At 42.6% G+C, this 26,064-nt stretch overlaps 1 protein-coding gene across 4 annotated transcripts in view; it reads right to left on the reverse strand.

Moving 5' to 3' along the window:
- Slc24a2 (solute carrier family 24 member 2) overlaps positions 1–26,064 on the reverse strand; it is a 226,330-nt gene that overhangs the window by 36,077 nt on the left and 164,189 nt on the right. For 2 of the 4 annotated variants that reach the window (XM_058586377.1, XM_058586376.1), the window contains 3 exons: positions 25,031–25,081; positions 6,980–7,078; positions 3,556–3,674 (listed from right to left, as the gene is read on the reverse strand). In XM_058586377.1, coding sequence (XP_058442360.1) covers positions 3,556–3,674; positions 6,980–7,078; positions 25,031–25,081 — 269 coding nt within the window. The remainder of the gene's footprint in view (positions 1–3,555; positions 3,675–6,979; positions 7,079–25,030; positions 25,082–26,064) is intronic. The other 2 variants (XM_058586379.1, XM_058586378.1) reach the window with 1 other exon arrangement.

A 26,064-nucleotide genomic window follows, 5' to 3' on the forward strand; every position in this document is an offset into this window, starting at 1 on the left:
ACTTCTGTGGCGCTGTGCTTCAGGTGGCCTGAATGTTTCTGATGCACATCTTTTTTCCAACTCGGGAGTCCTGGCCCTAATTCAGCCCACCACACAGTCTCTGCCTTGAAACCTCAGCATTGTCTAAAGCTTTCTTTTCTTGTCGACTACTGTGACCAATTTATTACCAGATCTTCTCAATTCTGACTCAGAAATAGCTCTCAAATCTGCCCTTGCCACTCACTCTACCACCAATACTTCTTCTAAAGCCCTGTCCTCTGGGCTACTTAATAGCCATTTAAAAAAGATTTTCCTAAGTACCGCTAATAATAGAAAACACCTACACCGTGCTTACTATGTATGAAGAACTGTTCTAGGAGCAATTGATTCTCACAAGAGTGCTACCATAGATGCTGTTATGTCTATTTCACAGAGAAAAAATAGAGCACTGAGAGATTAGGTAACTTGTGCAAAGTCATACAGCTGGTCAGGAGAAGAACTAGTATTTGAACTCAAATGGTGTGTCTCCAGAGTCTCTGCTCCAATGATTAATTGTTTTATTTTAACTCATTATTATTATTTTTTTATTGTCGTTACTCTTTTGGAGAAGGCAACACAGTTATCTGGTTCAAAATTCAAAGCCACAGAGGGCATATATTGAGAAGCCTCTCACTTAAGTTCCCTGTGGCACAGGTCCCTGCTCTGAAGGTATTGCATGATTAGTTTTTTCAATAGCACCCCAAGCAAATGCCTATATGCTAGTTCCCTCCTTTTTTACGGTATGCAAACATAGTATATACTCTCCTATAGTCTAGAATACAATTTGGCTTGTTGCCCTTTTCACTTAACAACATGTATTGAAGATCATTCCAAATCAGTATATGAAGAGTTTCCCCATTTCTTCATTTTTTTTCCCTCTCTTTCTTTAAAGACTGCAGATGGTCTATATTAGGAATGGACAGCTTTTTCTATAAAGGGCCAGACAGTAAATATTTCAGGCTTTGAGTTCCATATGGTCTCTGTCACATATGCTGCTGTTGCTTTCCTTCTTAAAAAGACATTTTAAAAAACATAAAACCCACTCACGGGTCATACAAAGACAGGCTACGGGCCAGGTTCTCACCTTGCCAGGTTTTTACCTTGCCTCCCTGTACGCATTTGTTTTCTGGCCTGGCTCCTTCTTGACCATTCTAAGACAGCAAACTTCCTATAAAACATCTGAGGCTGCCACTGCACTGTGTGAGCCCTTCACAGCTCCCCTATTCTGGTCCCCAGAGTCTGCTAGCTCTGCCTGACTGTTCTCTGACGTCACCACTCCCCATCTCCTCCCTCCCTTTCTTCCATCCTCTCCAGCTGCATGAATTTTTCTGTTCCTTAAACTAGCCATATCCATTTCTGCCCTTGAGGGTACTGCTCTTCAGGATAGCTCCTTTCTGAGGTGCAGTCTCAGTTTGGATGCCCTGTACTCAGAGAGGCCTCCCCTGCCCACCAGGGATGGCTCCCCATCCCCCACCACTTTGTTTTTTCCACAGTCCACTGTACAGCATTACAGATTACAGCATCTGTAATCATACTGGTTTATCTTTACAGTCCTGTTTCCTCTAGGACATAGGGACACCCCACTGCCCAGTACGTTGACTGATTCGGATAAACAAACAGAATTTTCTGATCAGGTGAATGGAGTTTTTATACCTTCCTGAGCTAGGGTCAATTTCTTCTTTGTTAGCTCTGAGAGCACTTTGTACAGATCTTCAGGATCCCACCCGGCTGTAAATAGTTACTGATCACAAATACTTACTGGTTGATTTATATATATCTTGAATATCAAACATCATGCATATCTACAAAACCTTTTCAATAGCTACAACAAACTCCTTCAGGTAAGGGCCACCTTGAATGGGGTTTAAATGGCAAGCATCAACACATATGGTACTACTTAGCATCTATCCCTGGGCTAAGTGCTTTCTCACATGATCTCATTTAGCCCTTATAATAACCTCAATGAGGAAAATAGAGCTCAATGAGGTTTGTAAGTTACCCCTGGCAGATTTGGAATTCACCACCAAGCCCTCTTGCAGCCAGCCATGGTGGGATGGCTCTTTGAAGTTCTGTTTGCTCTAGAGGTCTGAGGGCACCAGCATGTTCCACAGACCTGCCCTGTGTCCCTGCACTGGGACCTGGGGGCCTAGCTCTGCTCAGGGAGGAGTCAACTGAGACTCTCTCCCTCCCCTGCAGCAAGGTCCTCTCTTGTAGGGGCACAGATGTCCCTCTGCCAGCCAGATGGAGAGGCATGATGACGAGGCTGCCCTCTGCACACCTGTGACTGTGCCAGCCCCAAGGGCAGCCAGATGTCCTTGGGGCCTGCCTCCTGCTGCCACATGCTGCTTATCCATGTGGACATAAGCTGCTCTGCCAGCTCACTCTTGGGCTAATGCGGAGGGACTATAGGGGCTCTGGGCAGGAGGGCCAGGTGACTAGAAGGCAGGGGAGACAAGGGCAGAAGGAGCAGTGGTCTCTTTGTTCTTTCCTTTAAAGGAAGAAATTTTTCTCACAAATCCTACCAGGGAATGAGAATAGTAGACAATAATCAACATGATTTTTCCTCAGAAGTATGGACTCCTTCTATAGCAGAGCACTTCCCAACATAAAGGAGAAGACAGTGTTGGAATATTTTGGCAGTGATCTGGTTCTATTTGTGAGCAACTTTTCCACTCCTTGGGAAAATTCTGTCAAGAGAGTGGGTTTCAAATGTTAGGCTAATGCTACTCAAAGCATGGTCCTAGGACAGCAGCTTGACTTTACTGGGCAGTATAGAAATCTAACAAGTGCCACTCTGATTCTGCCTATTTTTGGTGCAACTGTGGTTCAGAGGCAGTGTTGCATTTAGATGCTCCTGAGATCAGATCTCAGCTCACTGCCTGCAAACTAGGTGACCCCAACTAATTACTTCATCTCACCAAGTGACAGTTTCATTAACTAGTAAAACCAAGACACAATGTCCACACTTTCAGCTGTGAAGTGTAAAGGGGATAATGTACACAAAGTGCTTATATCAAATCAGCAGCCTATAGTAAGTGCTTGATAAACATTAGGTATTGCTCTTATGGGAAGAACATACCAATTGGTTATGCCATTGAACATTGGATTGGGTCAGAGTGTATTCATTTCACATATAGGGACAGGGAAACCCAAAGGGGTTCACTTAATGAAGCACAATGACTGTGGTTTCTCTGATATTTACTCTGACCTTAAAGACAAAGAAAAAGGATTATATGGTAGTAGCTGTCAAACTCTCAAACATTAAGATCTGCATTTTCATCTGCAGGACTTTCAGATATATACGTCTTCCAACTTGAGAAACAGTGGCCTAGAGAATATATGTATTCATTCCACACATGTAGGGCTGGATACCTGTGGATCCCTGGGGTGGGACATACACACGAGGATGAATCAGGCCCTACCTGGTGTCCACCCAACTAAGAGCTGGGGGCCTCCAAGAGAACTTAGGGCTTGTGCTGCTAGGCCCCGACATCAGTAAGAGCCGAAGCCCAGAAGAGCAATGGAAAAAGGCCTTACCTGGGCTTCTGCAGCTTCAACGCTGTGGGAGAGATTTCCATTTTGTACAGGTTCCGAAGCATCGCTGGAAGGTGTCATTTCAACTTCTGTGCTCGTGCTATTTGGGAGTTCGATTTTTTCTGTGACATAATTTAAACACACACACACACACACACACACAAAGAAAACAATGGAATCAATGGCGGCAAAGAGTCACATTAAGAAAGTGCAACCTAAAATGCTGGGCCAGAGAGAAGATAGATGGTGGTGTCTGAGGCCTGGGGCTGGTGTTGGCCCAATGGCAAAGGGCCTTTACCATCCTTCCTGTGCCTTCTAGCATACTGCCCTCCTGCCCTTTGACAGGGCTCTGGCTTGCACTGGCATGATATCAGCTTGTGTGCCCCTCAGCCCCGTGGAACTATCTTTCCTTTCCTTTTTCTATGGTGCTGGGGATGGAACCCAGGCCCACGCACCTGCTAGACAAGTGCTGCACCACTGAGCCATGTCCCAGCCCTCAGGTCCCACGGCGTGTCCTTCTCCAACAGAGGCAAACTAGCCATTCAAAACACAAATGTAGATACTCAAAACCCAAAGCCACACCCAACCTACGCACTGCTGTTTACCCTCTGGACCTTGTCCCTCAGTGTTTTCTCATCCTGGGTCTTGCACACTGTACTCTGCAGAGGGTATTGGTACCTGGGCATTCTGCCACTATAAGGTGTTGTCTTAGGCAAGTGTCCTCCTTCCTTGGGGTTTCGACAACCTTACCTGTGAAGTGAGCTCTTCAACTGCTGCCTCTCCAGGGCCTATTCCCTTCAGCTACTTCTCTCAGGCTTGTGAGTAGAAACTCTGCCAGTGCCTCAGTGTTCACTGGGAAGACAGGCTTGGCAAGCTGGCCCTTCTCATGAGCCTGGGGAATGCTACTGAGAACTTTTCTCACCAGGGCATCCCATTGCAGGCCAGGCAAAGAGGAACCAGGCAAGCAAGAGAGGCCCAAGTCCTGAATGAGGCAGTGGTTGGCTAAAGTGGAGCCCTGGATCAGCAAGTGCAAAGACAAATTTTCTTCCGAGAGTTGAGAAGTGACTATGATTGAACACTGGGACTCTGTGACGCTGACACAGACAGGCCTGTGTTCTTTATCTCACTCTACATCTTATGTAAGTGACTCAACCTCTTTGAAATTGAGGCAATGTTAATAGTACTACAATTATTATTACCACTACTGCTACCCCCACCATGACTACAGGGCACTTCAATAAAGATTAAATAAGAAAATGCATATAAAGCACTTAGCATAGTGCCTGGTACAGGACAAGCAAGCAGAGACAAAGATAGTGAGCCCTGTTACAGTGCCTGCCTTTTACTAGATTTTTTTCTCTAGGGCTAAGAGGAGCACCTCCAGGTGATCAGTGTTCAGGCACCGCTGGGGTCACGTGGGACTTCAGTGGGAAGGAAATAAAAAGGTTTCTATTGGAATGACATGCTGTGTGGGGTCAGGCCCCGGGCTTCAGGAGAGAATGAGGCTGTATGGTGCACTATTAGGGCTGCTGGAACCTTCCAAAGGCTCATCAGTGTCAGATATAAGCAGGATCAAGTTGCTCACGGAGTATCAGAATGTTTTTATTTCTAGTAACTTCAGAAGAACTAAAGGTTTCTGATATTCATACAGAAGAAAACAATTTGAAAGGTATATAAACATTGTTGTGCTTGAAGCTGCCTGATATCGGAAATCACAGGAAGTGCATTTAGTTGTGGCATACAGAGATATAAATTGATTTAAATATGGAAAACCACAGAAACTCATTTTTACTTTATCTGTCCATGTTTTTAATAGTGACAGTGATTAGGAGTTGATGTTTTGTGGGGCTCTGCCAGTTTATCTTGATATGTTTGATTACTAAGTACCTTGGAGAGTATTAAAACCCTATTTGGGAGAGTGTACTGGCTGGAATGATAACCCTCAGGATCTGCCAAGCTTGCTCCTAGTGACACAGGATTCTGGGTACCCAAAGGGAATAAGAGCATCCAAGGATAGACACGAAACCACCCACCAGGCCTAACACCTAACTCGAGGATGCACATTTTAGCTTAGGAAGTACTTTCGCATGGCAGGCTGAGGTTTTTGTCACCAAGGAAAAGATAAAAATAAATCTTGGACTTAACTTCGAAAGCTTGGATTTTAGACACACTTCTATCTTGTAGTTACAAAGTTATTCACAGACTAATCGACTTGCAAGGCTCCTTGGAGTTCTGTGTCCCACCTTATCATAGGTCATCGTTCAATAGGAGGAGGGCAGAGCTGGAGCCCAGGCATTTAAATCTTACTACAGACAACTTCATTCCACAAAAGAGAAATCAAGTGGAGAAGAGAAAATAGATTGTATAATTGAACCTAAATATCACAAGCCAAACTTAACCTGGACAATAGATTTTTGTGGTATGGTTTTACATTTTTATAATACAAAGGCGAAACATGCTTATTCTGAAGAAAATGTGTCCAAGTTCACAGAAGCATAAAGAAGCAGACAAAACACACAGTTCTTGGTGCTGACTTCAAGATATCACCATTGTTAATATTTTCACTGATTTTTGTTCAGTTTTTCTTTTCATACCCAATCGAATCTTGACTGTTTCTTGGCCAAAAATTTCTCTGAGCTACAAGTCAGGATAACAGGAGAGGCAGAGACTCTTCTACAGAGTGTCATGTATTTTGAGTGCAACACTGTTGAATTTTGTCTGCAGATAATTTTAGTTACTTGGGCAATAGCTTCGTTTATAGCATAGATCCAGATTAGGTTAAATTTAGTTTGAATTTAGAATTAGAGAACTGTATTATAGTTACAGACAGGAGAGGAGGAACATCATGTTCCAAGTTAAAATAAGATGCCTGAATGTCACAATCTGGTCACACAGGAGTTCTGGAAAAGTCAGCCAAAAGAGACCTGGGCTGGTACTACTGAATTCTCGAGAAAGAAGAGGCAGCCTTGACCCAAAGGTACTAGGCCATGCAGGGAGTGGCCAATTGGTAATTTAGTGAATGTGCTGCAAGCAATGTCCTAGGTATTAAATCTGGTTGCTATTTCAGAAGGGGTACCCTTACCTTTGGTCAAACATTAGATGACATGTGTGTATGTGTGTATGTGTGTGTGTGTGTGTGTGTGTCCTTTATGTGGAATCCCTGAAATGAAGCCATTATCTACTCCTGAAGGGTCGTGCCTGACTGGGAGTTGGCTAGAATCATTTTACTCTCCTTGGACTTCCCCTAGAGTTATTGGTGAAAATCTGTGTCCTTTTCTTCCTTGGATCCATGTAGGGAAGAGAGACCCATGTCCAGGTCAGGGCTGACCTACAGGGTTCTGTATTAGCACTGAGTGAGCGGTGCCCATGCTGTGCCCTGCCTCTCAGCTCCCAGGAAAGGCATGAGATGGGGTCTCCATGCACTCACCCACGTGATTGGCAGCCCCATTCTGCCTCTCGTTCTCATCCACTTGGCATTTCTTCTTGGCAATCTTGTGGAGAATTGAGGCCTTTTCTCTGAACCTCCCTGAAGCAAGAGAGAGTGGTGGGAAGGAGACAGAGTGAGAGGAAGATCGAGTCTGGTGGCAAAGGAGGAGCCATGGAAAAGCATGTGGCTTCTTCAGTTCTGCTGCTCTGTAGCAGTGACCACACCATCCTGTCCAACCTAATGCCCTAAAACCTGCAGGACCTGTGATTTCTTACCTGTGTGGGGTCGTTAGCCTGGTAATCTGTTTGAGAACCTCAAGCTGCTGGAGCATAGATGAAAAGTTCGTGACTTGGACCTCTTCCCTCCCCTCCCCAGTTGCTCACAAATAATCCAAAGCATCAAGCATCACTGAAACTCTCCCTGCTGCTGAGATCCAAAAGCAGGTTGAAAGAAACAGAGCTGCTCTGGAGGCACAGACATTTCTCTGGAATTAAATGCCCATCCCAGATTGGCTGTTGACAATGGATTGGGAAGAAATGCCAAGCCCAGGAGTCCTTTGTATTGACTTTGACTTTTAAGCTTTTATCATAATTAACATCACAGTTTCTAAATGAGTTAGGAATGGGCATCCATGAGCTTTCCAGATCAGCCAAGTTCGCTATAGTTAAAGCTCTAAAAAGGCACTTGGTTCCATTTGGGGATCTAGAGCAAAGAATGATCAACTGAGCATGGCAAGTAATGCTGGTGCTGAGATACTTTAGGAAAGGTGCTGGAACAATACCCTTCCCAAAGCAATCATTTAAAACAGCTGTGCCACAAGTGGAACACGTCATTTCTTCATTATGACACAATGGGTAAAGGCATGCAACAAGCACAGAAAATAAGCATGCAAAAATGTAGATTGGGGAGACAGCACATTTCTTTGGTCTTCTTTCATCTTTGATTTTCTTCCTTGGGAGCACCCAAGGTGCAAATATTCTCATTTTAAACCAACTGATCATTCAGATCTGATGAGTTCTTCAAAATGCCATGACCCTTGTAATTCTACCATCGGGCAGTTTTTGTTGGCTGTGTTTCCTAGCAGCATGTTAACAGGGCTTCCCATTCCACTTTTCTAGTTAGAACCAAACCAAACTAAAATGTTCCTCCTGGAGAGGCTCTTCTGGAATGGGACACGGCAGGTTGGCATCCACCTGCCCCTCCCATGGATGGAAATCATGGCATGTGGTGACATAGTGGTGACATGTATGACTGGTTGGGAGTAACAGAACCTGTAAGCTCCACTGGTGAATGTGGCAGGGGCTAAGGCCATTCTGCTCACAGCTCCATTAGCCATGACCTTAGACACCTTGTTACATCTAGGCAATCTCTAGGCAAAGAATGTGCAGCCCAAGGTGTATTCTCAAAGGCAGCATCAAGGGAAATATCATACACAAAAAAATGCAGGTCAGTCTTCTGTGTGGGCTGCAGAAGGGACGAGAAGGAAGGATGGGGAGGGGGGCATGGCATCCATCTTTGAGGGATGCTGAAGGTCAGCCTGAGGTCAACAACCTGGAAGGAGGTTTGAATTTGGTTGTTTCTATTTAATCTCCCAGGTAAACTGTAGGAAGAAAAAGGAAAAGGAAACATGGCTAGGGAAAGGAGGAGCAAGGAGAGCAAGGAAGGAAAGAATAAAAGAGAAAAAGAAGGAACCAAGAAGGAGGTGGGACGCAGGGGATGAGGTTGCCTGGAGGTTGCTCAGGGGGTGCCGATGCCAGGCACTTTCCGGCTGCCAGATCTAGTGTTTTCTGAGGCCCAAGAATATAAGAGCGATCTTCAGAAACTCTCTAGCCTTAGGCCTAAAGAGGGGATACTCTCCATGGAAGTATCCCAAAAGTATCCAATTCCAAAAAAGTCCCCAAAGCACGATTTTTTACTCTAGAAAATAAAAAGGAGATTCTGAAATGTCATTGGAGATGATGCTTCTCACAAACCTTGTGGTGTCAGGATTTCTCTGTGAGCATAGATCATGCTGTAGCTCTGTGAAATAAAGATGATCAATATTTGCTATTTTAAAATTATATATAAAATAATAAAGTAGGAGAGAATTCAGAAGAGGAAATAAGATTGTGGAAATAAAACCCGAGATAATAACCCAATCCAAACAAGGTCCTAAAATCAAGAATAAAGGCAGAGAAACCAGCTAGAAACCAGCGAATGGCCTATTGTTTGTGGTTACAAGAATCTTCCCAGAGATTAGGTGTGTGCCAGAGAGAGATACTTAAAAAAGGGACCTTGAAATATGTTAGGGTATAGCCAATTTACTCTGCCAGGAAGCATCCTTCAGTACAGTATTGGTAACACATAGGGTGGGTTTTCCTAAATTCTCCAAGGGAGGAGGACTATGTGGACACAGTAGGAAATGATTCTCAACCTGGGATTTTGTAGTTTCTCATACATTTTACATGCCAGTGAGGGTTTTCTGAACTGTCTTAGTATTTTTTTTTTCCCACTGGAGCAGCACCTCTGATTTCCTCTGCTGTTGAAAAGTAGAAGGGATTCACCTTGTTTTCTTTCTCTTGGGATCTAGCCCTTTGGGCAGGAGGTAAAGCAGCTGAGGCTGGTTGGTGAACTACCTTTTCTGCAGATTTCAACTTCTTTCATTCACCTTTTCCTGACCATTGTTCGTCCCATTGTCATGACCTGACAACCATTGTACATTCTAAGTGCTGCTGCTGCTGCTGCTCTATAGCCTGGAAGAATTTCCCCTTGAAGATTAGTTTCTTGAAGGGCTGACCTTCAGAATTAAGCACACACGGATGCTCCTGGAGGGTGATGGGTGGGGCTTGACAAAGGGAGGTATGCCCATTCCAGACCTGTGGACACCCCAGTGACACCCCAGAGTAGCTTCTGAGAAATGAGGCTCCCAGGACAAGAATGACCATGAGATCTCTGGGGCAGAAACCAGCACAGAACTTGTGGTTTTCAAAGTGACCCTTTTGCCATGGGGTAGGAAGACATGGCACCTTGAGGACCTGTTCAGGTTCAAGTCACCAGCTGGGGAGAACAAGCAAAACGTTTGTGAAGGGGACAGCAGGGTATTGTGGTTAAAAAATTGAAGCAATTTAGAGGCAGGTGGGTCTGAGCTCAAGCCCAAGTTCTGTTGGGTGATTTTTGGTACATTCCTGCATAATTCTGGTCTTCAGTTTTCTCATCTCTTACATGGGGATTCCAATGGTATTGGCTCACAAGTTAAATGTAAGCCTTACAAAAGAAAATTTGTGTATAGGGCACTTCACAGTGTAAAGAATTGGAAAAACTCTGTCAATAAGAGGAAAAAGACAAACAAATCAACAAAATGCTCAAGGACAACGGTGATATGGCTCCAAGTTGCTTTAGGAGGACTATTGCTATTTTCTCTTCTTTACATCCACATAGGCAGGACTGGAGAATCAGTCACATGCAGACCTAGTAACATACTAAGACCTTGTGGGATTGGTGCTCTGGTTTCACAGAATCCTTAAAAAATCAGCTCCAACTTTTAGGCACAGATTGCTGTAAGGGATGGCACAGAGGAACTGATCTAAGAAACAATTGTGCAACTTTGTGCTTGATGATAAAGAATGAAGGTATTCTTCAGTACTTTTCAAGGTCAACGAATGAGCGATTTTTATCAGTTTTAAGGCTACCTTAAAAAATATACTCTGTTGTGGCGTAAACCTTAAGGTGTTGAATTTTTATATAGCTACAGATATTTGTATACTTAGAAATCTCAGAAATAGCAAACTCTGCTCAAATCGTGAGGCACCTACGTCAAAACCTAGTGTATAATTTTAATATAGATTAGCTTGGTCTGAAATTTGCAAGAGTACCAGCTGAGTGTCCTCAGAGGAGTGTGTGTTGAGGGGGTGGTAAGGAAGTATGGAAGGAAAAGATCAAAGCATAAAGGCCCAATGTGAATAAGAATGAATTTAGAAAAACATCCGGCAATCAAAATCTTTGACCAAATCACTCTGAGATGAAACAGAAATCCCACGCTGCAGTGCAAAGAAAACCATCGGAGGGTCTGTTCACTCAAAGGAAATAATTTGGCTTCTGTTCTGCTGGTTAATTAATTAAAACAGCCCCTTGCACATTCCCACATCTTTCCCACCAAGCCTGTAATAGTCCAAAAGAACCCTTTGGGTTGGCAATCTGATTAACTCCAGGCTGCCATGGAACATTCTGCGCATCAGCAACAGAGGGAAAAAAAAAAGAAAAAAGGGACAAAAGAGATAAGATGCAAAAGGAGCTACTACACACCCCTCAGTGAGCAGCCTGTGGTTTGGGGAAAAAAAAAAAAAGCAAAAAATGAAACAGAAGGGAAAGTTTGAAAATAAGTCTTTTAAAATCTATTTTTGTGTTTGCAGCTCTGCCTGTCCTGTCTTTCTCTGAAGTTTGTGGCTTGGCAGGTAGCTTCAAAGGCAGAAGTGCACCTGAATTTGCCTCCCATTTATTCTGTGCCTTTTCTCCAGACTCAGATCATCATCAGACAGACCATCATCACCCTGACAAGGTGACACAACTGATGTGGCACTGCGGGGTCATCCTGGGCTCCTCTTTCTCCCATGCTCCACGTGCCTTCCATCAGCAACTCTGGTGCCTCTATTTTCAAGATATTTCAGACTCTGCCCACTTCTTCCTCCCCAGGCGGTTATCCCTGGGCCCCACCAGAAACAAGTCTCTCGGGAGCAATTTGTCTAGTCTGAGTGTATCCTTCCTACCCTTACCTCTTCTTCCCCCAGGCTCAAGGACTCAACTCACCCCAGCACACTTAGGGGGCAGCAGTGTGGACTAGGTTTCTCTCTTCTCTGTGCACAATCCTGGAATGGCTCTCTAGGTCAAAGTGAAAGTCAAGACCTTACAATGCCCTGCAAGATTCTATTCAATGAGGCTCACCCTGGCTGTCTCAATTTCATCCCCACTCCCTCTCCTTGCTGAAGGCTTCTCTATGGATACCCACACCCCTCTTTCTCATCAGAGGATGTGGAAAATTCAATATTCTTAGGGCACTTCATACACCAGTCACAGCCTCTTTTAGCTTACTGCCCACATGTCTGCTTTGCCCACCAGAGGGCAGTCTTCTCTGGGGAAGGGACTTTCTCCCCACCATCTTACCCTTCAACAAGTGTCTTAGAATAATGTCTGGCTCATCACACACCCCCAGACTGCAGTGAAACTTGCTATAATCAGCTCTCCCGGGAAGCTGAGCTTCCTTTCAAGCCCGTACAAGTCACAAACAATCTTCCACACTGCAAATATTAAGCAAACTTGTGCTTTGTACTGGGTACCTAATTTGGTGAACAAGGTAGATTCAGCTGCTGCCCTTGTGGAGTTCATAGCCTGGAATTGAAAAAAGAAAAGTAACAAGGACTTCAGATTTGTTCTCTGACAGTGGAGGCCTTCTTGGAAGGGGTATGGATGCTCAGAGAATAAAACTGAAAGCTTCTTTGTAAGAGATGCTACCTAGCAGCTGAGGTGGGGGAGAAATGGATCCTCTTCCCATTCTATAAATTGTCTTTGTGGAGAAGTTTATGTATCTAATAGGGGCTAGCTTGATTTTTATTCTTAAAAGAAAAATAGCAATGATAATAATTTCAATTTAAACAAAAAACTCACTAAGAACATAGAATTTTATTTAGCCCTAAATCTGTTTTTGAAATATAGTTTCTAAATTATTTTTTTCTAATTTTTGTGAAACATCATGGAAACGATTTATTATACTACAATGATATAAATGAAAATTAAGCTACTCTTGTGATAAAGTATTTTTTAAAGCATCTTTAGTGAATGAAACACAGAATAGAGATGATTAACATAATTTGATTGTCATTATATTCATAGACACAATCATAGGAGTAGTTTCTGTAATTAATTAATTGTATCTCAAGTGGTGGCCAAACCCATTGTACAGTGACGGGAGGCAACTGGATCTCCTCATTAAGTCTCTCCTTAATGTTGTTCCTTAGGAATGACATTTGTGACCACATATAAAGAATGGATCTGTCTAAATATGCGTTAGTTCTATCATACTCCCTAGCAGGGTCATGTGGTAATTGGGAATACAAGCTTGTTTTTGTAAATATTTTGAAATGTTTCCAATGTTTTTCAAAGGCTGGTATCCAAAAGACTGATATTTTATCTTTATGTTTCCAATTTCTTGTCTCCCCACAAAGTTTGTAGAATCAGTAGTCTTCAATCTGCAGTCTTCCCTTTCCCCTCAGCATGATCATGATCAAATCTCTCAATTTGGGAGTTTTTCTCTTGACTTCAGATTTACTGCTGGCATTTCCCTCTCTTACCTGCCTTTTGCAGCTGTGCCTCTCAAAAGAACCATCTCTGTTGGTGCCTCTATTTTCTTTGTCTCCATTGTTATAATAGTAAGTCTGCATCTGGCATCTGCCAGCATTACTCCAAGAGACCTGCCTTCTGCCACTTTTTGCTTGCATGTGACTTGATTTCTCATTGGTATTTGGTATTCCTCGCTTCTCCTCTTCTATTTCAAGAGCCCCCAAGAGTTCTCTTTAAGTGTTGGTATTCCTCAGTGTTCCCTCCTGGCTCTCTTCCCCATTCCTCACTGTCTCCGCAGAGGACCCATTTGACCATTACCTGAGTGTCTAGACCCTCCTCTTCTGCAGACTTTGAACACCTTCTCTTGGAAGTTCCTCTGACAGAAAAGCTAAACATGCCCAAATTTCACACATTGTCCTCCTTCCTAGGAATCTGCCTTTTGCTTGTATTTTCTACTGGTGATTTCTGCACTCCAAAATTCTCCCAGCCATCCTAGAGATCTCCTTGTTGCCTTTATCCAATGAGTTGCCAAATCCTTTTTCCTCTACCTTTGAATTCTTTTGTTCCAACTTTTCCAGCCTTAATTAGCCTCCTGGTTCTCAACTGCATCTCCTCCATTCCCCCAATTTACCCTTCCTGTGGCTTGGAGTGCTTCCCACTTACATGCCTGTCTTACTGCCTTTCAATTTTCTGCTTTAGGAAAACTTCTTCTATCACATTACCCTGATACCTGTCCTATCATGGCAGTGGTCACAGAGCCTCAGAGATATCTCCCATGCTAACATGCAGAGCCCTGGATCACAAGGCTGTAGTATCTGTCCTCCTAGTTCTTGCTGTCCAGGATGGTTCTCTGTTTATGAGAATAGCAACCTTCATGCAAAAAATAAAGAAGGAGATGTAAGTGGGTGGGTGTGGGGGAGGTGCTTCAGTTGCTTGCTACATGAAACTATTCTGAGTTTCCCCTTTGGGTGGTGGATAGAGAAAGAAGAAGAACTCAGAAGCACATTCCAGGAAACTCATCAGTCTCTCTGCTTGGCTAATATTTTGGTTAAATTTCCTAAGTCTGAGAGCATGTATAGTTAATAATTTTCTGTTTGGATGCTCTTTTTTAAAGTGATCTCTAATCAAGCTCAGTAAAAACTGGAACTTTACAACCAAAAAACTCGAAGCAGGTAACAGGATTGCAGAGAACAATGTTTCAGGTAAAGGGCCAACTTGGCTGACTGACACTGATGGAGAGCTGATGTTTTTTTATCCTTTGGGTCACCTGCTTTTATTATTAAATTTTCTGAGCATTTCTATCTTGTATTACAGAGACACAAATGTCTCACAGAAAGTTGCAAACAGGTTTGTCTGAGTCTCAGATTTGGAGTTCTGAGCCATGAAGCCATGAAGTCAGATATAAGCTTTAAACATCTTCCTTTTGTTTCTGTCCCTCAAGCCCTGTGGATATCTAAGATATAAACAAATGAATCACTTTACTAATAAGGCAGATCTCATATTTGAAGACCTGCCAACATTTAACCCAACTTCAACCTAATGGGTGGAAAAAGTTCTTCCAAGTCAGGTTGTCAAGGATTGATCATGGGTATATCTCTCTGCAAATGGGTGGTGACATTAATCTATTCATCTGGGGAGAGTTTGATTTGTTCACAGCACCTAGAAAATAGTAGATGCTAAATAAATGTACATTGAATAATTACTATGACCTATGTGTAAAAAAAGCAGAACTTAAGAAAACAATTCTTGGCCTACACATTACCTAATTATTTATCTTTAAGTGAAGTGAAAAATTTTGGATTTGGCTAAAAATTTATATAGTGACAGCTACTCTTTTGTGTACATATATCATCTGTTGTCACATGGATTTCATGTGTCTATAAATTGGCACTTAATTTTTTTTTAAATCCTCAAGTTTACATTGTAATCTGGTACCTACAAATTACCTTTGAAATGTGGGGTTGCAACAGAAATGTCAGCACATACTCAGAGTTCTTAACTCAAAGGCTTAGAGGCCCGTGACTAAAAATGAGATGATTCAATTCATTTCAGATTTAACTATAAGAAACTTACCGTGCTTAATTGAACATGCCAGCCCCCTGGTATAACAAACTCTCACTTTTTTTTTCCTTAAAAGAGAAAGCTGTGTGTGTGTGCATGTATGTGTGTGTGTGCCTCTGTGTGTGTGTGTGTGTGTGTGAATTATTCATTTATAATAACAGTATTCAAGTTTGACTGATGAAGGCAACTTAGCATTTTCAGCTCTAGGGATGTCAGAAACAGACAAAAAGAAGCATCCACAATTTGCCTTCTGCTGCCATTTAACACCTTCTACATATGCAATGTGGCAAAATCTGCCTGTACTTGCCAAGTCCAATCTTTCTGCTTTTACTGCTGACAGTTTAGATCATGAAAATAAGATGCAATGAAGTTTGCAAAGCCGGATGTATTCACATCAGAGGACTTCCTTGGTCCTGGTTTTCAGGAAGACTGGGGCTTTACCCACACAGCTGGTTTGGTCCTTGCAGCAGACCTAATGTTGGTTACTAGCTGGTTAGTTGGTTATGCACATTCACTAGGCTGCTGTCTTCCTAAGATCCAGCCCCAGGGACGAACTTGAAAGAATACATCTCTGAAGACATCATGTGACTAAAAACTGGTGAGTTAAAAAATACATCTATTTTTTTTTTTGATAAAGCCCAGCCTTGAGAGAGCAACTGTTCAAGTGCCCAGAACCATCACTTGGCCATGAAAGGTTGAACTGAATGAGTTAAACCATAAACTTGGAATGAATGAAACATAACACGTATTGGAAATGGTGTCCATGCACAAGAGGGGTTTCTTGCTTTGGTAACTATGGGGTAGAAGATTAAGTTGCAGTGTGTCTCGACTCTCTAAAGGAAGTGAGTGGCCTGGAGATGATAGGGGCATGTGCTGCAGCAGGAGCTTGATGTTCTGTGTAGGAGGAAGAGTCTGGTCACTCACTTCAGAGAGGACAAATACTTTCATTGTAACTGTACCCTGGCTTCAGCTCAACTTTAGTAAATATTCAGGTTTCTAAAATAGGTAAATTAGAATGTAGCTACATTACAAAGGAATATCTGCTTTGTAATGAAGTCAGAATGCATCTTTCTTCAAAGGATTTAAACTTGCTGTTTGAGGCTCTCTTGGCACTGTTAGTGGGAATACGAATTGGTACAATCAATATGGCAATGTCTTTCAAAACTTGATGTGCATTTTGATCAGGCATTTCTATATCTAGGAATTTATTTTATGTGTAAATATCTCTACTCAGCAAAGTTTACAATAGGGGATGCTTATGAAGATGCTCATTTAGCATTGTTGTAATAACTAGATAAATAAACAAAAATGAAAATACTCTATGTGTTCATCAGTAGAGGACTGATCGTACCCACTATGGAACAGCCATGAAATGAATGGGATACTATGCAGCTGTCAAAAAAAAATGAGGACGGCCTAAATGTGCACATGTGGAAAAAATCTCAAGATACAATTAATAAACAATACTCAGGTTGCATTAAAAAAAGAGAATCTGTTAAAACACTGATAAAAGAAGTTATCTCTAAGAAATGGGTAGAATCTGGGGTAAAAAGGAGATTCACTTTTTATTACCTTTCCTTAAGTAGTGTCTCTTTTTTCTTTGTGCCCATAATGTTTTTATAATAAAAAAGAATAGTTAAAATTAATTTGTGATTTAAAACTTCTACTGTGATAAAAGTTTGGATTTGTAACTAAATATACTTTTTTCCCCTTTTCTTTGGTAATGGGAATTGAACTCAAGGGTTTTTTAAAATTTTTTTTTAGTTGTTGATGAAGCTTTATTTTATTTATATGTGGTGCTGAGACTTGAACCCAGTGCCTCACACATGCTAGGCAAGCGCTCTACCACTGAGACACAACCCCAGCTCCCTGAGCCACAACCCCAGCTCCAAACCCAAGGGTTTTTAACCACGAAACCATATTCCTGGTCCTTTTTATTTTGAGACGTGGTCTCACTAAGTTGCTTAGAGCCTAAGTTGCTGAGAGCCTTGCTAAGTTGCTGAGGCTGGCTTCACTCCCGTGATCCTTCTGTCTCAGACTCCTGAGCTGCTGGGATTACAGGTGTGCGCCACCGTGCCCGATCTTTCCCATTTTTTAAAAGATCTATTCTATAGGAAATATCTAATGCATTGTTTGCTATGTTTAACCACATTAAAAGAGAACTTGGCTATGGATTGGATCAAATAATAAAGCAATCCTTTTACTTTAGACATAGTGACCTAGGCACTACCACAGTCCTGGTGGTGGCCCAACCAAGGGCAAAATCAAGTTTTCAGGAGTTAGGGTCAACTGCAAGCCTGTGTCTGCCATCACTCTGAGTGAAAGATACCAGGACAGAATTGTGGACATGGGACTGGAGGGGCCATCCTGTCCATTATCTGAACATCCCAGTGTTGGGGTCTTTGGCTTCTCCAGCGCAAGGCCCTTCTGTCTTTGGACATGTCTGTGAGGAAGGTTTTTCTACACCAGGCTGAACCTTCTCTCCCTGAACGGAGGAAGGTAACTTAACTCCATAACCGAGGCACCACCCACTGGAAGACTTGTCTAGGAAAACCTTCAGCCCAGCGGCCTTTTCGTCCCTTTCCTGGTAAGACAGACCCTACTTTCCCACTGCAAAATACCCATGGGACTAATTCCAAGAAAGAGGCTGGAGCGAGAACTTGTAAGCTGCCGTGGGGTGTTCCCTAACAGCACACTCCCTCCTTCCCAGTCACCTGTCAGCACCTGGACCCTCAGCTCCAGATGGCTCTGAACATACCTGACTTAATCTCCCATCTCCTACATCAGGAAACCTCCTATATCTTTAACCCCTTCTCTGAATATTCCCTTTGCCTTCTCGTAACATCCCAAACTCAGCTGTGGGCTGAATACTCCTTTCTCCTTGCAGCCCTTGATGATGGCAGATGCCCACACCTCTGAATGTCCCACCCCCACCTGTTTCTCACTGCTTTTGATGGTTTCCTACCTCCTTGGGAGCACAAGCCCATAATTTACAAGCTGTATTTCCCTCCCTTATTTCCTGGAGATCTTAGAACCTAGTTCACTGTTTTCCTCTCCATCATTACTCCTGTCCCCATGGTGGTAATTTACACAGGTGAGCCATGCGACACCTGGCTCCTCACTGCCTCACCCTACCCACATCCAGTTCTCTCGGCTCACGCATCCACCCTCTCCTGTTTAATCTCTAGACCTTGTCACTAGCAATAACCACATGACTTTCACAATCTTGATCTGAAGCATCTCACTTTCTATCATTCTTTTTAACTTTTCTACTACAACAATTCTTTGATTTCATTGGTCAATTCATGGATGCTCTCATCTTTTGGCTGCTCTCCCTTGGAACGTGTTTTTCAAGCAGTTTCTGGGACATCATTCCATCTTGGCTCTCTTCCTAGTCTCCCCTTTTCCCCAGACTCTCAAATTTGGAGCTTCCAGGGAATCATCCTCAGTCAACTCCTCCCTATCTGTCAGCCAGGAATTGCCATCCAGGTCTGTGGTTTTAAAGAACATCTATCTTTTATGACTTTCAAATTTGTGTCTGCAGCCCTGCCTGACCTCTCTCTCAAGCTTCAACCTCCCATCTCTACCATTTTTCAACATCTCTACTTGGATGTCTTGGGTTCATCCCAAACTTACCATGAGCTCTCAGAATCTCTCCTATGGCTTGTTTTAGTCTCAGTCTACCTCATCACTATGCAGATGTATGAAACTGAGATTTCCCTGTCATGGAGAGACTGCAAGTTGGCTATGTAGCGTCTATTCTTTAGTAACTCACTGAATTTAATAAACTACATTTCCAAGCTGCCTTGAAACTAGGTGTATCTATATGTCTGAGTTTTGGGGAAATTTTACTGAGAGGTTCTTCAGGGAAGGCTCTTTGAAAAGGAGACAAAAACAAAAAAAAAATAAACAAAGAAAACAAAAACAGGGAAAATCACTTTGATTCTTTTTCCTTCTTGGAATATAGATGTGCTGGCTGAAGCTCCAGCAGCAGCCATTTTGGACCATTAGGTGCTTTTGAGGTTGAAAGTCCTATGCTGAGGTTGTGGAGCAGAAGGATGGTGGAAAGAGGCCGAGTTTGGAACATGAGAGAGCTTCCAGATATCCCATGTCCTAACTGGCTCTGGACTTCTTACACTTGAGAGGAAAATGAACTTCCATCTGAGTAAACTGCTATCTGCCACTGTTATTCTGGACTTTCTGTTATATAAAGCTGAAACAAACCAGCCTGAAATATTAGCGTATATAACATGGTCCTATCCATTTGATCAAGTAGTACAGTGGACTGTGAAGGCAGAAGATCACAGCAAGGACTTGTTTAGAAGTACATTTTTAGAGGACCCGTTGGGGACACTGGAAAACAATACTTTGGTACTCCAAAGACCCTTTCTCTTTGAAAAAGGACTGGACTATGTCACTGCAGTTAAGAATGTCGAATGATGAGATAATGTGACCTTAAGGTGCTTTTATTTCTTTGAAATAATTGGAATTTTCAAAACTCAGCCACATGCCTAATTTAGGATCCCATGATTCTCAGTTTGTTGATAGGCTTACTGCCATTAAAGAAAAAGTTATAATATTTGCCCTTGACTTTTTCAAAACTCTTTCTATCCTATTTTTTTCTTACACAATGACCAAAGATTGATTTTTTTTAAATAGTGGTAAAAACTCTTTTTTCTGGACATGCTCCTGTTCAGTGGTAATAACTTTAGGACAGTACAATTCAGGAGGCTTTCCCTGTACAACACTTCTTTGAAAGTGTTAGTCAGGATGTCTGGTTACCTACTTTCATAGCTCCATGCAATGTTTAACTCCAAAGAGCAAAAATTATGAGTTCTGAATATTGCCACTGGTAGAAAGACCTCTTCTCCAGTAAATTCATCTATTCCATCATGCAAACTTGTTTCTCTTTGAACTAAGTTTCCACATTTTTATTTACAGTAGTATTAGGAAAGGATGCCAATTTCAATTCACTGAGAATTTTCCAGAGTGAGAATATGAAACTTGGGTATCTGCAGATGAGAAAGAAGCTATGGATTATTAATTTTAAGAATTGAAATTACTCTTCCAAGAAAACACAGCCTCTCTTCTAAGGGAATAAGGGCATGCCTTTCCATGGAGGGAGTTTAGGTCCCGAAAAGACCACAGTGAGGGTCATTCATTTGTCTCTCCAGGAATGTCTTATTACAGAAGCAAATATAGTCCCTGGGAAAAGTGAAGCTCACTGATCAATCAGGGCTAGTGAAATGTCTCACAGCCCAGGAGCTCGTGATTGTGAAGTGAACATATTAGCACAGGTGGCTGGTTGGGTAGCATGTCGACTCGTGAAGCAGGAATAAGGCAATGGTGCCAAGGCCTGCTGGGTGCAGGGCTGTGGGTTTTACAGTTTCTCGTGGTCTAGCTTCCCAAGGCTGAGCGAGATGCCTTCCACCTGACTCCCTGGCACCTAGGTCTGCATCGATCCCTTCTCTCTGCCTTTATATACAATGCCCCATATCCTCTTTGGATATGGGGTATTGTATATAACATATAACATATCTTTGGATATGGGGTATTGTATATAACATATAACATATCTTTGCATTGATTCACTTAGGAGTATTGTCTTAACTCCAGAGGCCTTGCCCCCGATCTAGCGGCTGGCCTCTCCTGGGTGTCAATGAGTGAATGCACTAGGAGTGACTGAATGAGGGGACAAGAGTCTGATTGGCTTGGGCTGGGAGAGGAGGGGGGTGTGGCCCAGGGAGCTGTTCCAGTTCAGGTAGTTCACCTGAATGCCAAGGGAGGGGAAGAAAGGGCTCCGAGGGCAAGGGCAAACTTTGCAAATGCAGGAATTTTGCCCAGTGTCTGAGAGTAGGTATATTGTTTTATTAAAATAAACTTTTTACAGTAAAGTGTTTGAGTAGGGTAAATTTTTTTTTTAATATGTAGCTCATTGTCTACTCTGACATTCTTATTCTTGGTCCATGGTCTACATTGGTCCTTCCCGCACCCCCCCCCTCCGCCCCATTCCCTACACTGTAGCCAATTGCACTGCCCCTGTTCCTCACATGCACCTTGTGCAGTAATCTGAGGGCTACGAAGAGGGCAGGGACTCTAGGTGACATAGTCCCAGGTTCAGGTCTTGTGTCCCTACCTGCTACCTCTGGATCCCCAGAGCAAATTACTTTGCTACTCTGAGTTTCATTTTTTTCATCTAACAAGATACCTCTTGGAGCCTTGGTTTTCTTATTGTTAATGAAATATGCTTATGTGGTCATGATAAAGACTAGATGATGTATGATCTGTAAAGCCCCAGTCTGAATTTGGCAGGTCGGAGGCAGCCAGGAAGCACAGGTGCGTCCCCCCAACCCCTTTCATCCCTCTCGCTTGGAGGGTCAGCCCTTCCACCTTTCTTTACCAATTTATCCTGTATTTCCTAATCTTTTAAGGCCAAGTTCAAAGACTATAAAATCTCTCCACAAAATCTCTTTCCCTTGCTCATCGAAGCCACCTTTCCTCCTCCTGTCATCAATCCACATCTTCTGGACACCTACAGGACTTACCACTTTTTCTTGGCACCTCAAGGATAGCTGTGTGCTATTTCTCTCCCTGGTCTGAAAGCCCCACGGGAGCTAATCTCCCACCTTTTAGTCTTATTTCCCTAAAGCGCCTACAGAGTAACTTGTACACAGTAGGTGCTTAAAAATAATGAACAAAATATGTGCAGGACAATGCTGTATTTTTGGAAATCATTGCCCAATTCCTCTTTGGATATGGGGTATTGTATATAACATATCTTTGCATTGATTCACTTAGGGAGTTAAAAGAGAGAGAGAGAGAGAGAGAGAGAGAGAGAGATATTGATTCATCCCAAGTAGCTGGCCTCACACAACGTCCAGAATATTATACATAGTGACTAGTCACATAAGCAATCATAATAAAGTCCTGCTCAAGGGTTAGTTACAGCTATGAAATTGTGAAAATGCCTGGCTGGAGGGCAGTATTTCCCAAAGGCTAGATAGTTTACAGTAATTGCCCCCAACTTCTTCCTTTTTATTACACTTTCTTAAATTGCACAGCATGCAAATGACATCTATCAGAGTTATTCTTACTGTTTTTCAAAGAGAGGAGAAGGGCCCTTAAGAATATGAATAAGTCATGCCTGGAAATTGCCAGATTTGAAGTTACTGAGTTTAGTCTTTTTTTTTTTTCCCAGTATTGGGGATGGAGCTGGGGCCTCACACATTCTAGGCAAATGCTCTACTGCCAAGCTACACACTTTTATTTTATATTGACACAGGATCTTGCTAAGTTGCCTGGGCTAGCCTCTAATGTGGGATCTTCCTGTTTCAGCCTCCTAAGTGGCTGGCATCACAGGTGTGCCCACTGTTCCTGGTTGGCTCCGAGTCTTTTTGAAGGAATCCCAGGATTAGGGTTAAGCCAGACTTGGCTTTTAGGGAATCAGCTGCCCAAGGATATGATTCAAGGTGGTTAAACACTTTTCTGAAATTTTATTTTCACTGGTACCTGAGAGGGATTGCTATGTGTTAGGAAGACTTTTTAATCTTTCAGAAGTTCCTATTTCAGGAGAAGGATTAACCTTAGCCAGCACTGTCCTTGGTCCCATGAGAAGCTCCTTGTTACAGTTCTCAGATCAAAGAAGTCTGGGAAATCTTGTGTGTTCCTTCCGCCTTAGGATGTGCTATAAGCTGCTGTGTATAGCAGCATATTGAAGCTCCAAGAAATCACGTGGGAAAGAAATCTATTTAACTCAGAAGCTTTCCAACTTATTTAACTAGGAAGTTAATTTATTTTTGGTTGTTGCAAAATAACTGGTAACATCATATGAAGCTTGCATTCATAGAAGCGCATTCTAAAATTCTGCCTTAGCTATATAAGTTGTGACCGTAATGGGGATGAATGTTCACCTATGATGGGACCCAGTGGGATATGCACAAGGGGACAGGAAAGTCAAGAAGGATAGTGAATGTTAAAGCCAACCTATGAGGCCCCAAACACAATCTGACAGTTCTGCTAAGGACCTTGGTTCACATTCCAGGTATTAATTTGATTTGCTTTCCTGCTTCAGAAGCCCAATCGTTATTACGTGCTATCATCAGGTTGGAAGTGCCACATTTGCCTCTCCACGTGATCTTGAACTGTCTAGGGCAGGGAGGAGAGAGGAAGGGAGAACTTGGACAGTGACATTTGCTCAGAGGATGTGAAAAAAAGGAAGGAAAGGAACAGAATAAGGAAGAAAGGGACACTGAGGTGACCAGGAGACAAAGGCATATTGGCAATAGGAGTTGAGGGTGGAGGGCAGTGGGCAAGGTGGTATAAAGAAGTACAGTGAAGATATGTGATGGGCCAGGTAAAAGTTAGCAAACCCTTCTCCCCAAACCAGGAATAAAATAATAACTGGTCCAGGATCCTTCCTTTAAAGATATGCAGTGTCCTTTCTGTCCCCTTGTGGTATAGGATGCTTATTCCTGCAGGTAGCATTCTGCCCTTGGACTTTTCACTATCCAAGGGATTACATTTCCCCCACGAGGTTGAGAGGGCCCAGTTTGAGATCCTAATAGTGGCCTGCTGCTTTGAAAAGCTTCGCAGTGGTTAATTTAAAGCACGGGATAGTAATGGAGAAGGGACCAGGTGTTGTGCAGAAGCCAGAGTGCGGTGGGGCTGAGAAGTGGCTTCCTCTTACCCAGGGCTGTCAGATGATTCACTTCTTACATGCAAAGCAACTAGGAGACCTTTGGCAAGCTAAGGCAACTTAGAAATATTGGAAACTGAAAGCAAGATATGCAACACATTTGGGAATTTCTCTCTCATGTTGAAAGATAAAATTAGCTGATTCCCATACCAGGGTGCCCTTTGATTTATTGTTAGTGTAAAAGTCATGTAAAGACCTCAAATGTTTTCATCACTTATGAATACTACCGGGGAGAAGTCCATAAAACAACTCCTTTTACAAGAATTTAAAAATTTCGAACTGCTGTTCCATGTTGAACTTAATTCAGAAAAAAACGATTCTGCTTGGAACAATGCTGTCCTCTGGGGGTACTGCCTGGAATCCATTACCAAATACATTTAAAAATAAATCTGAGGAACAATGGCTCAAATGATATGCTCAATCTCACAGAGTTATGTCCCCGTAGAGAAAATTCCACTGGCCAGAATGGTGTCCCTGGCCTCCAAGACTAAAGTTCTTGTCTGAGTCTGAGGACATGAGCCTTCTGCACCAGAACTGAGTTTCAAGCAGGTTTGGGATGTTGAGTTACTTTGGATCTCTCATTACTTTGCATAAATCAGAAACCCATCAGAACATAACCCCTCTCTGAAATCAAGGGCATATAAGATGAGTGTTTCTAATCAGTGCTGTGAATGTGTGAGTGCTTACTTGTATTTTAAACTGCCGACACCATTTCTCTGAGTGTGTTACACAACTGGATGGTTTGGATTGTTTGAATGGAATAACATGATTACCCATGGTATTGCACGTCTCCAATTCCAAATAAATACAATGGCAAAAACTAGACAAAAGTGCAGAACAAATAATAAATCACACAATGTCACTGAAGTCATGCAAAAAGGAAAAAAGAAAGATTTAAGAAATGGGCAAGCAACGGACACAATAAATGAAAAGAAAAGAAAAAGGAAAGAAAGAGCCAATGCATACAATTCTAAAATCATTCTTACCTTCTTCAGTCATTGTGTCATAATATTTTAGTTTTCCATATGATCCAAGTTCTACAATATCACAGTAAAAGACACAAAGATAAGGAACGAGCTATAATGCAAGAACTTTGTTTTTACACATTCTTAATTAATCAGATTCAGAGTTACACTGTCAGATTCTGCGATCGTAACTATATGGAGATGTGCAAACATGGGCCATGTGGCAGACAGCTTTCACAGCCCATTTTCAGAAATCACTTAAAATATATTATTCTACAGAGGGTAGGATGTGCCCTGCATTACAGAATATGTTAACATCCAATGAAACAGAATACTTGGCACAGATACTTCACCCCGGCCAAGTCTAGCTCTATGATTTTTATAGAGGTGACCCTCCAGCAAAAAAGAAGGATTGGACGAGGACAATGTCCAGGTCCATGAAAGCTTGTGGACCCTGGTATTTCTTGCCCTGGTTCAGCAGCCCCAGGAGTTCATTGCACAGTTTTTCTCCAACAGAAGTGCTTCCTAGAGAATAAGAAAGCTACCTGGGAGAATCCAAAATGAAAAACCAGGTTTTAAACTTTCCTTTAACTTCTTAAACTTCAGGCAGAAAACTCTGCTGTGTGCAAAGCATGCTGGGAAGAGCTGTTTCTGGTGTTGAGTGCTTCTGAGAGGGAGCAAGAGTGAGGCATACTCCCAGGGAACACTGCCCGTTGCAGACAGGTGACAGATCAAGGCGTCATCGCCTGCTGGCCTGCCGTGGTGTGAACAGTAGGGATGGGTGGACCCACAGCCCCTCTTCTGTATGCAGGGCACCACTGGATTAGCCTGGAAGGGAAACCACTGGCAGACAGTTCGTTCCCAGTCAGCTGGTGGTGTGGCCGGTGGGATGGGGGGAGACGAAAGGAGGGAATGCATCACTTCTTTTTTCTTACTTTGGTTTTAAAATAGAAACTTTATTCTTGCTTGTCTGAAAATCCCAGATTCTTCTAAGCAACACTGTGAGAAGGTTAAATGTATTTTTCTTGGTCATGACAACACTCTCCCAATAAACT

Source organism: Marmota monax, unplaced genomic scaffold, assembly GCF_021218885.2.
Source record: "Marmota monax isolate L192 unplaced genomic scaffold, Marmota_monax_Labrador192_F-V1.1 WCK01_AAM20220418_F8-fsc00033, whole genome shotgun sequence".
NCBI classification, from domain to species: domain Eukaryota; kingdom Metazoa; phylum Chordata; class Mammalia; order Rodentia; family Sciuridae; genus Marmota; species Marmota monax.